This window comes from Thermobia domestica, chromosome 15, assembly GCF_964235325.1.
Source record: "Thermobia domestica chromosome 15, izTheDome1.hap1.1, whole genome shotgun sequence".
NCBI classification, from domain to species: Eukaryota; Metazoa; Arthropoda; class Insecta; order Zygentoma; family Lepismatidae; genus Thermobia; species Thermobia domestica.
Genome location: NC_137468.1, coordinates 1,612,016 through 1,628,877, shown reverse-complemented (window position 1 = coordinate 1,628,877; position 16,862 = coordinate 1,612,016). Strand labels below are relative to the sequence as shown.

The 16,862-nt window shown below is 36.4% G+C and overlaps 1 protein-coding gene across 2 annotated transcripts in view; it reads right to left on the bottom strand.

Annotated features, from left to right (window-relative positions):
• The window catches only part of LOC145672032 (vesicle-trafficking protein SEC22a-like), a 38,980-nt gene that overhangs the window by 1,910 nt on the left and 20,208 nt on the right, over window positions 1-16,862 (bottom strand). Inside the window, exons 3-6 of one of the 2 annotated variants that reach the window (XM_081741227.1) lie at window positions 12,095-12,258; window positions 8,031-8,207; window positions 3,947-4,071; window positions 1,315-1,383 (exon numbers count right to left, since the gene is read on the bottom strand). In XM_081741227.1, the coding sequence (XP_081597353.1) occupies window positions 1,315-1,383; window positions 3,947-4,071; window positions 8,031-8,207; window positions 12,095-12,258 (535 nt within the window). The remainder of the gene's footprint in view (window positions 1-1,314; window positions 1,384-3,946; window positions 4,072-8,030; window positions 8,208-12,094; window positions 12,259-16,862) is intronic. The other variant, XM_081741229.1, reaches the window with a different exon arrangement.

Here is a 16,862-nt window from a genome sequence, read left to right as displayed (position 1 = left end):
ATTTTGTCAAAATTTAAAATTATGTACGAATTCATAATTGCACAATTGAAGAAGCATGATACTCCAGATGTAAAGATGTCCATCGCCATCTTGTTCCCCCCAAAACTTCGTCTCGCCGTACAGTCACGTTTCAAATCATGCTTCATTAAAACTTCTAATTGTTTACATTTATTTTTTTTTATTTATCTTTAGTTTGCCTAGCAATTATCTTGTGATTATACAAATAATAACGCTCAAATCTAAATATGGTTGCGGCCAGTGAATAATAGTATGCTTCATGTGGGTTGGCGTTGAAGTTTCTTAAAAATTGCACTGTTCTAAAGTTAAACGGTAACAACTGTCTGTGGTTTATACACTGTGCTCATGTTACTTATTTACTAAATTATACTGTGCTCGATATGGAAGATTTTATATAAGTAATGACAACCGCATTTTCATTTAATAAAGCCCTTGCTTTAATAATGAACAGCAAAACACGTTCATCTTTAGCATCATCACTATATTTTCAAAGGCAGGTAGAGAACACAACAGATTGGCGATTGTCAACTATTAGGGATTAGTGCTGATCACAGACTGAGACGTTTTTTTCTTATAATAAAGGATATTTTCACCTTATTGTTAAAGGGTAATAAGAAATTCGTTTGTATATGTATATATAAAATATCTTTCACTGAATGTAAGTTGGTGGTGGATAACTTAGTGTTTTCTCGTGGTTCTTCAGTTCCCTTCTAGATCCTCATTCCAGCAAATACTGCATATTCTTTATTTTCATACTCCATAATCACCTGTCTTCTTTAGCTTAAAGGGCATGATACCATTGATTAAAAAATAAAAACTTTCATCACATAAACAGAAGACAATGAAATGAAATTCCCTAGTTTTATGTTCTACTCCTAAAACTTCACGATTTTCCTTAACTTAAAACCTAAACTATCATCTCACTCCAACTGGTAGGAAAGCTTGATGGTTCAAATATATATATATATATAAACAATCTTCCACGATGCGTTTCGTGTGTAGTATGATAAATATTACACATTACTAGTGTATGAGTATAAAACCAATAGTTTTGTTAGATATCAGCTTGAGAGCTCCTTCGTGGCTAAGCGGTTAGCGTACGCGCCTTTGGCGTGGGAGACTCGGGTTCGATTTCCGGCGGGAACTTATGTGGTTCGGATTCCACGTTAATCAGTAGGTCCAAGTCTCATATAGCCTCGCTGCTGAACGGGACCTCAAAATCAACTCAACTCAATATCAGCTTGAATAGCGTAATGTAAATTATTCCTTTTTGTAAATAGACTAATTTTTAATTACCTGACAACATTGTAGTAAGCTCTCGAACAAGAATATGAACGCATGTGCTGGACTGGGTCCATCATATTCCTACAAGTAACGGAAGTAAGAAAATAAATCACTGTATTAAAGTACACGAAGTATCAATATTTATCTTAATGACTACATATTAATTTACATTTCACAAAATGGAAAATAATTTGTAAATACACGGGGTGCCCAAATGACAGTGAGACTTAATTGGATGGATTATGTGAGTACACTTTTAACACACAATCACCTTCCGAGTCACACGTGTAAATCTCCGAACGTAATTATGGGTATTTTGAGTGAAGAACCTCCATTATAGTATAGACTGTAGTATCAGTTTTTAATGGTGTCATGGATTTTAGCATCATTGGCGATCTGGTAGTCTTTAGAGCTTTAGTCGGTGGCCCGATGATGTTAGAGTTACAGGGTGACACGTCAGAGCTAATGGTGGTTTATCGAAGGACCCCCCCATCGAAGAAACCGTAGCACATTCTCCATCCAATGTATTACATCATCTGAACAGTGAACTGCGTCCCACACACTCCCATACCTCCCATACATTCTTCGTACGAAGATAAATTTCAACACCTCAATGTGTTTTGCTATCAAAAGTTGAATAGCTGTTAGCTGGTCATATTTGGATGTATCCATTGTGCAATTTCTCAGTCAAAATACTTAACCGCGTACAATCTTCATACAAATATTGTCCGCAGCTACCACCCACTTTCTGATATACAACATCATCTAGTGGTGCAAACACAAAGTTCACTATTTATTGAAGCAATGATCATACTACAGAAATCTCAGTGTAATTTTGGCACCCTTTACACATCAATCAGGAATATACACATTCTCCAAACAAACACAGCAGACCACTCCATTAGCTTCTAAACACGTCTCTGTCAAACTAACTTTATTACTGTTTCATTTGGTGTAAGAAGCTCAATCTACGATTTCTATCAATTATCTACCACTTGTTAATAAAGCTTCAAATGCAAGTCGTGATCATTTTATACAGAAAAATAAACAATGGATATGGAAGAACTTATTTACAAGTACATAATTATATCCAATTAAAAGTAAAAATCTCTTTCCTTGACACAAGGTAGTATTTTCTCCAGGAAACAAGTTTAGAATTTGCGTCAAAGATAACCAAATGTTACAGAATAGAATATTTTATTGCTATTAAGCTACAACGTCTGATTCAAAATATCCAAAGTGGATCAATTATCTTTTCTTTAAAAAGTAACTCTTATAAACTAGAAAACGGTGAAACATTTTTCAGGATGAAAATATCGGCTCAGGAATATTGTTTGACATATTCCGCAATACCATCAAATGAACAATGTTGCTAACCAAACATAAAAATGTATTTATGCAACTACGTCCGATTATTACATATTAAATGAACACTTACAATGCCACATTCATTACTCAGTGTTGCTAACTAAGGACGCTACAGTATCAAAAACATTCAAAATTTGGGGGCCTCTAGAACCGTAACAGCGCAAGTAACATGGACATAGCAATGCACATCGAAAGTATATTATTGTTGATATACCTCTATGACACAGTTTTAGGGATGTTTAATCTAAGTGACACATAGTGTCATGAAGACATTACACTTTACCAATTTAGTATTGGCTAATTACTAGAACCCGGGACTTTATGTTATAGTATATTTTTTACTTCACATGAGATCGAATTATGGAGTGAGATCTTGTAGTATTGGTGAAAATATCTTCATAATAGCTTCGATATTAACAACTAATCTTAAACTACAAATAATAAACATATTAGGAAAAACTGATCCTACTTTGCATCGCGGACTTGGAAAAACATTAACAGCGAACTGTTTCAGGCCCTCTCTGGGTCTTTTTCAACATATCTTCTATTCCTGTGTTCATAAAAGGTTGATCCATAAAAATCTTGCTTCAATATAAAACCTTTGTGCATAGGGCAACGTTAGATTAATCCACACTTTATGAAAATTACTTTGGTTGATAATGTAAACACTGAACCACACAGAAAGTAATTACAAGCCAGAATAAATATCATATCAGAAAGTAATTACTTACTTCTGTAGTTGCGATAATTCTAAAATAAAAAATAAAACGTATAGCGGAGACTATTAACTTATAAGAATAATCGTAGCGCTGCCACTTTTGTACTTGTATCAGGATTAATCTAACATTATCTTCTTTACAAAGGTTTTATGTTGAAGCTTAGGTTTCTATATTTAAATGGACAAAATCTATAATCATGTTTAGTGAGCGGTACAGCGGTAAAAGACGCATCGAGAAGGCGGGAGAAGGCCTGTTGAAATAAATTACTGTTATGATTCTGAAGTCCCAATCACGATAGGAGCGGGACAATCGTTTGTAATAGTAAATATGCATATAATATATTTCGTAAGTAAATGAACATAATATTTAAAATGCCTCAACTGCAAACAATACATAATATTTACAATGCCTAGACCGTGAAACAAACCTGGAACTCTTAAAAGCAACAACCAATGCTGTGGTCACCATTCAAGTACAAAAGAGAAATCTATATAAAAGCAGCAACACATGTTCACCACCTTCTTCTAAGCGAATCGATACAAGTTAGAAAGTAATACCTCTATGCTGGACGCACTAAGTGCAGACATCCCTCGATAGAAATTGATAAGAGCGAGGAATCCTGTGATGGTCATAGTTACTATACCAAGCCATGAGATTGGTTCCAACTTGGGCGGCGCTCCAACTGAAACAAATAAACATTTACTGTTTGATATATCATATTTAGAGCACAAAGCGTAAGAATAAAGACAATCTATCATTTATCTTTCGGATCCTAAGAGAAATCAATTTATGGTCGTAATTAATGAGGCCTCCCGCCTTCTCTAATCGGTGATTTGGAACCTAAAACCTTACTCTCTCTCTTCTCTTGGTGCAGCGTCCCTCTCTTTCTTTCAGAAACACATGTTCGCCCTTATCATTGAAGAAAGGAAAATAGATAGTCTTTATACTTTGTAATGATTTGGCTGTCTCCTGCTTTAAAATTCTCTTCCCACCAAACAGAAACGATGCTGTCAGAAGCTACTGGTTTATTAAAATGAGAACTGTGTGGTTTATACGAGGGAGGATCAGGAACTAAGGTTACAAGGCGAGTATTTCCGGAGTTTCGACTGTTATAGAGGAAGGAGGAGTGTCCGGTAATTTCAATACATGGAGTTGGCAACTGTGCGAAGTTTCAGTTACCGCCACCTACGGCGCTAGTTGTAGGTAAACAAAAATGGCGACTCGTTTGGAAAACTGGTTTCGAGAAGAAGTCCGCTCAGTTATTCGATTTCTGTGAGCGAAACATGTAACCGCAGCTGAAATTCACCGGCAGCTGGTATAGGTTTGTGGAGAGACTGTAATGTCTCGTTAGTATGTCGAAGAATGGTGTCGAATGTCTTCCTTCACGACAACGTGCGCCCGCATACAGCCCAAAAAATCAGCACACTGTTGAAGCAGTTTCGCTGGGACATCATCGGCCATCTTCTCTACAGCCCGGATCTCGCTCCAAGTGACATTCACCTGCTCTCGCGATTGAAGGAGCACCTAGGAGGCCGTCGCTTCGCTTCAGATGAGGAGGTGAATCACAATAATTAGCTGAACACGAAAGGACAGGATTTATACCAGGAGGAAATCGTCAAATTCATCCTACAAGGCGACAAGTGCCTGAACCGATATGGAGCCTACGTCGAAAAATAACCTAATATATGTATTATCTGTTGGTGGTATTCGTTGTATGAAATAACATATACATATTTCACAGCAGGCTTTGTAACCTTACTCTCTGATCACTTCTCGTACTTTGTAAATTAATACACTGAATATGATGTGTAGTTATTTACTTTAATTGAACATTTATCTATACACTAGCTTATTGACATATTTTTACTTTTATATTACACTAATTTCACCATTGCAACAGTCGGGGAATGTGCACCATTTGTAGCTTGATTTTTAATGTTTATTCCGAAATAAGTTTCAAAACTAATAAATATTGCAAACACTACACAATAATTAGCAAACAATGTCCATCAATGTCCTTGCTCTTCCACGCTCCAAACAATAAAAACAGAATAACTAAGCTAGAAATATAAGTGTACCAACTAAACAAAACTGAGGAAGTAATAATACATGAAAATAATAGATTTCTTCAGTGTGATAGCTAAAATTGTTTTAAGATGAGTATAAATTTTCAGTTTCTAAATATACATAACTCTTTATTATAGATGTGTTTGTCCTTACTGTGTTAAGGTGCCAATGTTTATTAAAGTTTCTCTCATTCAAATTTATTTTTCCACAGTTGAATGAGAATATATTAGGTTTCGAAACTAACAGTTTCCGTTGCCGATTCTGGGTTCTATATTACCCATCTATAGCACATTCTTGTCAATACATTTGTAAACCTGTGCTGAGAATTTTCGAGTGCCTGATATACAGTTTTATATATATCTTGATCCAAATGTTGATTTTAGTCATTCATTCGTAAGTATCTGCATGCGAGTGATGCGTTCCGTCCACGTCTTATCTTCAGTATCTGTACAATACTTGGTGATCTATAGCTATTGTATAAAATGTTCAAGTTTTTATATTACTTATTACAGGGTTCCACTGATCTGGAGAAATCTATTTCCCTTACTTCTCCCTGACTTTCCCTGACCTTTGGCAGGAAATTCCCTGACTTTCAAGACGGGCGTCGGATGACGTTAGACATATTGAATAAATAACGGTGAATATTTGTATAGAATACTTATATATGAGAACATTTATTCTATGGAGACAAATACAGTGAAACCTCTACTAACGGACACTTCTATAAAGCGGACACCTGCCATAACGGACATATTTTGTAATCCCCAAACACTGTAATAGGAAGAAACATATTGGCAAACCTCTCTAAAGCGGACATACTCTAGTACGGACACGGACAGTCTTTCTTGTCTTTTAAAGGTATTATTTACCTCCTATTACGGACACTCTCTAAAAACAAGTTGAAAAGTACAGTATAAATACACTTTTAGTAATTCATACTATGTCATAAGGAAGAACATGAGGGTGACATTTTGCCCACTCAAATGTCTGTTCAGCAACTCTGAGGAAGGGTCTCTGTTTCACAACACCCTTATGTCCTTTGCTTGCATTCCACTCCCACCCAACCTGCTTCAGAAACAAAAGTGATTGACAGTTACCCACTGTTTGGGATGACACATCATCTACTGTCCCGCTGGAATCTCTAACCAAGCAGAAGACAAGTTTGTTTTTTTTAATCACGGATACGCATATTGTCTTTAAAAAAAAGTCATTACTGGGCTGCAATTAACTCACGAATTAAAGCAATACACCGAAAACGTAGTAAGTAGCGATATGTGTAAAGTGCAGAGAACTATAACATCTTATTCCCATGTTGTGCCTAGAACATAGGGAATTGGGTGACGCAAGATAATGCAGGTACAGTAACGTTTTGGTAATATTTATAAATACGTGATTTATGTAAAAATATTTTTCTAATTGCATATTACCTTGTTTATTAATTTACGTAAGAAAATATTGAAACCTCTGTAAGGCGGACACCTCTTTATAGCGGACAATTTTTGATTCCCCACGGCTGTCCGCTTTAGAGAGGTTTCACTGTAGAATCAATTGCTGATACGTACATTCCACTTACTTCCCATAAAAATAGGTATGATAATTGTTGACTAAGCTGACATTGATGTAAAATTATGTTAGAAAAAACATATTTTATAAAATTTCCCTGAGTTCCAGTCTTTTTCCCTGAGCTTCTCTGACCAGTAGGAACTTTGTTATACACACATGCAACTAATTACATAGATAAGACACACAATAATTAGAATTTTTCCTATATCTTGAACACTGTGACAAGAGGTGGCCGGAGATGTCGCTGGTGTAAATCGCTCCTACACACTACTGACATCTCTTGCCAACTAAACAAGCCTTAAACAAACTGGCTTAGGCTTTTTAGTCAAATATGATTAGCTGTTTTATAATTATATCACACTGAAATCCGAGAATGAAGATTTTAGAGACACTGTGTATATAATTCCACATTTTAACTATATGAATTCAGATGTAAAAGTTTTCAAATTACCAAATACCTAGAACGACCGACGACATGTTCACACAATTAACTGTATACTTTTAGTTCTACTATTGGCTTTGTTTAAAGCATTTGAAAGAGCTCGCTTTTACTTCTCGTAAATATGGTTGCTATATTCATATTCATATACAACAAAAGACGGATGACAAGAAGTTTAACATAAGTGAATGATATTTAGTGACAAAAAGAAGAATCTCAATAACGCACACGGAAAAATAGATGCCTCTCATACTTAGAATCGAACCAGAAACTGTTCGGTGAGACCCGAGTTCGATTCCCGGCGGGAGCTCATGTGGTTCGGATTCCACGTTAATCAGTAGGTTTACGTCTCATTTAGCCTCGCTGCTGAACGGAACGTTAAACTCAAAATCAATTCAACTCAACTCAGAAACTGTTTACCCTAAACGTGACCTATGTGCACTGTGAAGAACCGTACACACTGAAGAACAAACTATACGAATATCATATTTACGTGAAATTCAAAGAATGCGTTTTCTCCATTAACCACAATATATACACAGCTATTAAACAAATAAAACCATATACTGTACCTGAAAGTTGTGAGTACTTTCCCCCCGGGTATCCATTCAACAATGGATCAATATCCGACAGAGATAATACATGTGGAGGCCTCAGCTTTATCTCCAAACTCAACTCAGAAAGATTGACCCGCGTTGTAAGACTTTGAGGCTTGTTGTATCTCTGTCTTGTTTTATGGATGAAATTATCTGGAAAAAAAAAGAAAGAAAAAAATCATTCATTCATCTACATAAGTTCAGCTAATTATTAAAAAAAAAAAAATCATTACATGCCACCAATGTTTCCTTTTGACGGTAAGCAGTAAGACGAACTTTTATCTGAACAGTTTCTTGCATTTTTTGCAATGGATTTTCACATTTAAATCGGCTTAAAAGACTGGCACAACAGTATATAATATATGAATTTAAAAGTAATAAAATAAATGCTTTCCAGGGCCTGCTAATTTATGTCACTTGTTTCCGTTTTGACGTTTGCCTTCGCAGCCACTGAATTCCAGCTAAAATAAAAGAGAAGCAGCTCGTGGTTTCCGTAACCATTTACATGAAAATAAACTCCCTGACATACTGTTTCCTCTAAAGCACACAGCGAACATCAAAGGGATTCATTCACATGAATCTTACAGTAACTTCATCTAGATATCATCCTTATTTGTATGAATAACTTCTGCATTGATATTCATCAGGATAGCAGGATCTTAAGAGTTTAACCAGCATATACGACGAGCGTACTATGATTTACACTTTCTTTTCTCGTCCCAAATGTGGACCACTGAAGTTGGAAAGGCAGTCACAGGCATCTAGGACACTCATCTACCAATTAGGAGCACCACTGGCAACGGGGACGAGAGCAGCGTCCTATGCAGTCCATTTCTTGAACCTCTGTGTCACTAACGGCTAACATGAAAACTGATTATGGAGGACAGTGCTGGACATCGTGGTTCCTTTGGAAAGAGGGTGGGGGCCACTGCTAAAATTCATAGGCGATTTGTGATAGTGTGTGGAGAACATGCACCGTCATGGAAAACAGTGTACATCTTGGCCGAAGGTTGGAAAGTGGGTAGCACCTCGAGAAAGAAAAAAAAAAAAAAAGCAATCCTGGAAGGAAACTAACAGTGACAACACCAGCCATCATTTTGTATACTGATTAGAATCTAAAATAAAATTCTTCAAATGTTCTCCAGAAATATAATTTTCTTGCCTGAGGGTATTTCTTTTTAACAATCTTTCTCAACTCGGAATACGTGTTACACGAAATATTATTGTTTGCCGTTTACAAAGTATTATTATTATTATTATTATTATTATTATTATTATTATTATTATTATTATTATTTATCAATGACTTCAGTGCTCCACTCGTCCAAGGATCCTTATATTTTGTGTTGTTATTATACAATTTCTTAGGGAACACCTCGTTAAGTTCCGTGCCATTTCATCGGCATTATCTACATGATCCTTAATTTCCCCTATTACCTTTATCCCGTAATATAAATAAGAGAAGTCGGCTTTTTTTAAAATCATAATTAATAGTGTAATATGTATGCTTCTTCGTCATTATTGTTTTTTTTTTTTTTTTCCCTAGTGCAGCAACATCATGATTTTTTGTGAGCAAAACATCCAGTACTTTATTCTGATTCCTATTATCGTATTACTTGTTCATTTGACTTAATTGCTCAATTCTAATATTTTTTCTACTTTTTCCTCACCATAGAAATTGTTAGAAGTTAGTACCTCTTCCACAGTCAGTTCACTCACCCCACCCCGCATTAAAACGTAATATTATGATCTAATACGTAAGATCTTTGCTAATACGTAAGAACTTAACCGGACACAATAATCTATAAAATTCTTTAATGGTAGTGTGGGAGGAAAATAATTTAAACATATTAAAATTGGTTTATTGTTTGAGATTGCGATTTTTATTGTTATTACGTGTAGACTGCCAGGGAGATTCATCAATGAGTGCAAGTATTTCTTTTTTTATTATAATCATACACTCACCTTCCTCAGTTTTGTTTACTAATTATAGGTTTCTGTCCTTTCTAATAACATTATATTTCTCGGAGAATTGCACGAAATGTTTGTTTGATTCTTTCAATAATGTTTCAGTAATACAACAGAAATCATATTCTTTGCAATTAATTTTGTTTGTGAACGAATATCCTTTTCCATTAAGCCCACTTACTGCACTGCAAGTGCAACTTGATCATAGTTTCAGCTTATGTTACTTTAATAATGAAACAATTTATTTACCTAAATTTTCGTCCTTTTTATTCGATTGATTTCCAAGTTCTTGCATAACTATTTCATTCTATAGACGACCCATAAATCTAGTGAACAAAACGCCATCTGGTCAAATATTTGAATTACACTATTAAACTCATTTTCTTGAACACTAACACAAAATGATGAGTAGTTTTTAACATATTCTTAAACCTCAATGTTAACATTATCTCTCACAAATGCACTGATATAATTACAAAACATAGTTAGGTCGACACACGTTATAAATCGAGTAGCCACACGGGAGAGCTTTTTATTGGCCTTCAGTTTATCAGTGTTTAATCTCCTTTGTATTAAATTGGCAAAATTTTTGTAAAGACTTGATTCATGAGTTTGGTCTGATCCTGTTTTTCTTTGATACTACGCCTCAGGCGTTTGGTAACTACCTTCCACTCACTATCTCTTACATTTTTGTCCTGCTGTAATGTGCTGTATGCTGTTTCGTTTACCTTTCTGGCATTGTTTATATTCTCTCCTTGTACCTTGTGTTGTTTATTTGGTGATTCACTGCTCACTACTTCCACAAATGATTTTGTTTCCATTCAACATTAACTCAATCAGCTTTAGGTTCTCATGTTTTACTGATATGATTTCTGCTCTAAGAAAATACTATTTTCCACTCATGGCCTTTAATAATGAAAACCTAACAGTTTGTTTTTCACTATACCACAACAGGTGGAACAATTTATGTTCCTATTTAATGACATCTAAATCTTCATTTTCACTTATTTCATGATCTGAGTTCCTGCTTTCGTTATTGATATGTGCCCCATTTGGGGGGGGGGGGGCGGGGAAGCATCAGAGTAATCAGTATGCTATCGTCCCTGCTCCGTATACAGTTCTGACATTTCTGTTGAAACACTTTTTTCTGAATACATACTCTATACGTCCAAATTTAAGACAGTTTTCCACATGAAACATTGTAGTACATAAACTGCATGCAAGTATTATTTGTTTCTCAAAAAATGGCTTGTCATATAATCCACACACATCTTCAGGCGATGCCATCTTGACGCGATAATAATAATGAAAAAACTTCAAATTGTATGGTAAGTAAGAATTTGGGACAAAAAGTCTTTGTAAGTACATGCAACTTTCATTTGTTATAGTCCTAGGCGGGACTAACTCACTCTATGGCCTATGGAACCCAAACGTTCAATGTCGTCTTCCCTTGACGTCTCTTCTCAGTTAATGGGATCCAGTTTTTACTTTGTATTTCTATTTCTACGAGATCCATTTTAATATTGTCCTCCCATCTCCGCCTACATCTTCCTAATGGTCTTTTCCCAATTGGGTTCTTAGCCAAGATTTTGAAAGTGTTTCTACTTTTTTTCCATCTAACCTGCCCACCTGAGCTTCCTAGACTTAATGACCCTAACAATGTTTAATAAACGATATAAATTATGCAGTTCCTCGTTATGAAGTTTCCAACGCGAGACACATTATATAATTTAACAATCAACATGAGGGTAGGGCGCTATCCTATTTAAAAATTTTGAATAGATACATTTTATTTTGTTACAGTACGCACACGATACAAGCTTTAAACATTCAAACACTTTGCAATTCGACTGGGATTCCATTACACCAAACCCAGAACCTGAATCTCCTCACCAAAGGTGGCATTAGAAAGAGCTCTTATCATACACGAAAATGGAACAGATAAGAGTCTTAATTCTTGAGTTTTCTCCAAGTCATTTCACCTAAGTAGTCTTGAATTATAAATTCTAATGCAAGAAATATGCCTTAAAATACATATATTGAAAGAGAAGAAGGAAAAAAATGAAAATTACCAAACTCGATGAATGCGTAGGGTCTTCTCGCTTCATTGATCTTTCGTGTTTCATATAACGTTACAAAATCTTTCATCAATTCATCCAGAAAACTAAATGCTAACACAGCTGGGTAGGAAGATTCACACAACGCCAAATACGTTACACCCAACGACGTTATGAAACTGAAAAATAAAAACAATGGCTATTTTATCGTACAGCATCAACGAACGTTCTATGTTCTAGCAAGGACAGTACTGTAAAAGGAGTATTCATTTACTGTTTGGTATTTAAAAAACTGGAAATACTAATATGTTCTAGGCATTAAGCAATTCGTTCCTAATGTTTTTTAACTGGTATTAATGAATTACATTATAATTTTACTAGCTGAAATAACCATTCTTTGCATGAGAAGAATGGTCTCTTGGGAAGTATTTCAAAAGTATGTTTGAAGCCCCTTTTCACCCTTAGGATGGGCATTTAAGTCGAAAGCATAAAAACCCAGTTTGACCAACAATACGGAGATTATACATGAAGTTTCATTCGCCTAAGTTCGAAAGGTCGCATGATATTGTATTCTTGGCATCTCCCTTACGATAAGTATTTGATGGAAGTGACGCAACTCATTCTCCAAGTTGATAATGGTCCATAACAGTTGAATCAAGTGTTAACTATTCCAAAATTCATTTCAAACTGTTCAGGCTTTTCCCACAATGAGGCAAAGATGATTTGAATGTGAAGGGGAAAAAATAGAGAAATTATCCTTCGCCCCGTTAGAAGTGGAATTTTCAAAAACGTTAGGACACGTAGACAACTATTTTTAATAACGAATTTAAATACTGAATTTCATCTCTGTAAACTAAGAGATTTCTGAGATATTTTATTTTTCTGTAAACCTCTCATACCCTTTAGCATAGTAACATGATAAAAACTCCCTATTCTTAAAATTCGTTTTAAATTGTTCGACGGCCTGGATTTGTATAGCAAACATACAAACATACCGTGTTCACGTGAATCTAATGGCACCATAATTTTGGATAGTACATCTGGACAAAGAGATGCTCATTAGATTCTCGTAAATATGATACATACCGCTATATATAGGCCAGGCAACGAACGAAAAATAGGGGAAAAAAATCGTGTAGTTCTGAAATTAGGCACAATTGTTGGGGGAAGTGTCTTAATCAACATACTAAAAGTCCCCGTGGGTGAAGGGTCGGCAACAGGGTGGGGGAGGGATTTAATTCTTTTAACGATGGGATTTCTCCAGGAGTTTGGGAAGTCTTTGTTAAGTAGCTACTGCGTCAGCACTACTCACCCTAATTGCATGATTAATACGTCATTCTCTTCAAAACAAGGCAATCTGCTAAATGGAACCTTGTTCATGGCTCTATGGCATACACGGAGGGAAATTTGTAAAAATATCGGGAAAATTTTCTTTAAAAATCCCTTTGTAGAAGTTTAGGGCCTTCTAGAGCGCCCCTGGGTAAGAGCACGCGACCTTAATGTATCCTGGAAAATACCATTGATGATAGTTTTGCGTAATACCATTCATTTGATATTCACCTGGGAAAAAATATTTCCCTCTCCTATTTGATTATATACGAACAGGGGAAAAATGTTCTAAACTTTCTGGACAAGGTACTTTTTATTCGAATTGTATGGTTAGTATGTCGTTCTCATTAGAATAAAGAAAGCTTTCAAACGCAATATTGTCCATGCCCCTATGACTGTGCTAAGAGGGAAATTTGGGAAAATTCTCTGAAAGTGACTTTCTGGACACTTGAAGCCTCTTAGAGCACCCCAGGAGAAAGTACACGACACAAATGTACCATGAAAAATACTTTTGGGTATTATTGTGATATAAAGTGACGTGGGAAAATATTTCCCCATCCTGTTTGAAAGTACAAAACACACAAATATATAGTAAATACATCAGTACACTTTATTAAATATATGACTAGTGGGTTAGGTTAAAATGTCTTGAGCAAGATACTAATAGTTCTCGTGGAAGGAGCAGTCCAGGCAACAAAAAGACAGTTTATATAATACACATAATATAGAATTGTACAATTACATTAGGCAACATGAACAGGCTCTCAGAATAAATGTTAATTTGTCCATTTAACATGTTATGTACATAAACCATTCTGACACCATATAATTAAAACTCAACTTCTTCTGAGACATGATCAAGTTCGAAATCCTCATCCCCTAAACGTACACCGTTAGTGCACGTACCGTGACAGGTACCACAAACAGATGAGCATTCCATACCAGCTTTCAGGCACTTACATTTTTTAGCACATATATTTAAATAGTTGTCGTATAGTAACAAAATTTGGATTTTAGAATTTTGCCTGGGGCTACCGGGTTGTTTGTTGTCGGTGGGAATAGGGATCCATTCTCTCCACGGGCCCACCCCCACTGAGCAGGAGGTAAGTTGTTACCAAGCCACTGCTGTATCTGTAGGTACACTCTAAACGAATGTTGCTCCGCTGCGCCTTTAGTTGGAGGAAGTGAAGGGAGGTCAGTTTTGATTTTGGTTGATGATTTAAGGAATACTGACTGTTGGTGATGATTCAAATCATGTTCGTTAGCAGCGGCTTTGTATAGAGAGAGGAACATCTCGCCAGCTTGTGATACAGCATCTGGTGTCGATGAGGAGTTATAAAAGATGTCAGTAATGTCTTTTACCTGACTCGATTGATTTTTGAAGAATGAAACCATTGTTGTTACTCTTCCCCTCCCAGGCTTCATGAAGTAAATGTTCTCTGGTGGTGTCAAAGCAACCAGTAGAACGATTAAGTCCAAATCTTCCCCTATTATGGTAACAGTAGGATGAGAAGTTGCTTTCTCTAACCCACATCTTACAATTGTAGTATCAGGATCCGCTGTAGCGACTCTTGTTTGAATTCCTCTTGCAGCTATTGTTTGTGTAAGTAAGTGATTAACTTTAGTCTTATTCTTTTCATTTGCAAGAAAATCCTCCTTTTTAACCGTGATATTTATATCAACTGAAGTTTTTGTTGTGAACCACCCATCAACTTTTAGACGGTCCTGCTCATCTCTGTTTTGTCGTGATGCACGTAAATCAACATGCTGCTCTCCACTTGAAAAAACTGTTCCAGCAAATTCCTCCAATGAAGAATAGATAGCAGAAGCCGCACGTGACCCACCAACCCACTTTGATTCCTCTTCCTCGTGTCAGTCCGCCAGAGCTTTCCATAGAGTGCATGAGTGTCTGCTCAATAACCATGTCAGACCAAACTCCTGCCCATGGTGAACCACTTCTATTTATAGTAAAATATCCCTTTTCTACAAAGTCTTCTAACACATCTGGATGGTTAGTTGCCAATTCAAGCATATCTTGCACGTAAAGATGGCCGCATTTTGCATACTGAAAGTGGTCACTTGCATGGAGAACGAAATCATTTGCTATTCCAATCACCACAACGTTCCGCAACAATGAACTTCTTCATCAAGGAAACCATATGCACCCATAAAGCTACATAGGTCCGGTTTTATTAACACGATCAAGCTCGTATTTTAGTTTGTTTTTAAGTGAAGTCAGGTGAGCATTCTTGCTGAGTTCATCCAAGGTTAGTTGTTCTACAGTGCACAATGTGTTGATGATCATCTCCTGCTCTTCTGATGAAACACTGGCACCATCCAGAATAATTCGAGCCAAAGCAGCCTGTACAAGTAAATGCCCTCTAACTGCTCTGCTATAAGCATGACCAATCAACATTTTATCAACTGAATTAGGAGCAAAAACTGTGGATAACACCTCTTTCAGTCCACTTCCTGCCATTGTCTGGCCTATACACCCCATATAGGACAGTAGCATATAAAATCCTCCCAACCTCACGACAATTGTTCCAAACAGAGGATCATCCGAACAAGAAGCCACGATTTGTCGAGCCTTGATATACAGAGGCTGATCGGACGTGACAAAACAAGTTTTCGAACCTTGCTCATGACTATCTTTGGCAGCAAACTTCAGAGCGGTGTACACTGTGTTTAAATCGCTAGGTGGTGAATTTATGCACGGAAGGAGTTTCGCAGCACTTTTATCAGAATTCACCGATTCACAAACCAATTGCATGAATCCCTTCCACTCTGGAATGACTAGCACTTCTGGGATGTTTTGCAGTGAATACAGCCATTTACCAGACATCCATAATATATCTGGGAGGCTGGGTTCAAATATATTAGACGGAATGGGATTTAATATGTTCAAATCCTGAACAACAATTTTATGTAACGCGTTCTTTTTCACATTTTCAAATGTCAGCAGTTCCACAAGACCTAGTTTTCCTACCTCGTCAGCAGAAGGAGATAATTTCAGCCTTTTGATCTTATTTGCAGGAGGAAGAGCCCGAGCTGGTGTGATACATTTGATACCTCCCATACTGTGGAAAGTATTCAAATCATCAAGGGTGGCAACATTAAAATCTGCATTGTCAAAAATATATTGACAGAATGTTCCTGTAGGAGTGGGTTTGTAGGATTGTAGATGGTCGACAGTTCCAATTCTTGGGCATCATGATATGATGCACTGAATTCCAAACCTGCCAGCAGATTCACCAAGTTTCTCGATCCAAACTTTCTGTGAATGAACAGAGCGATGCTATGCAGGATTGGAGATAGAAACGATCGAGGTCTAATGCTTGAGATGATGGCATGGGAGAAGGCTGTTAACTTCTTCGTCACTTTCTCTTTATCCTTTCTTCTTCCTAAAAGAGAAGACAAGATTTGATTTGGCGGGTTGCAAAGAAGAGGAAAA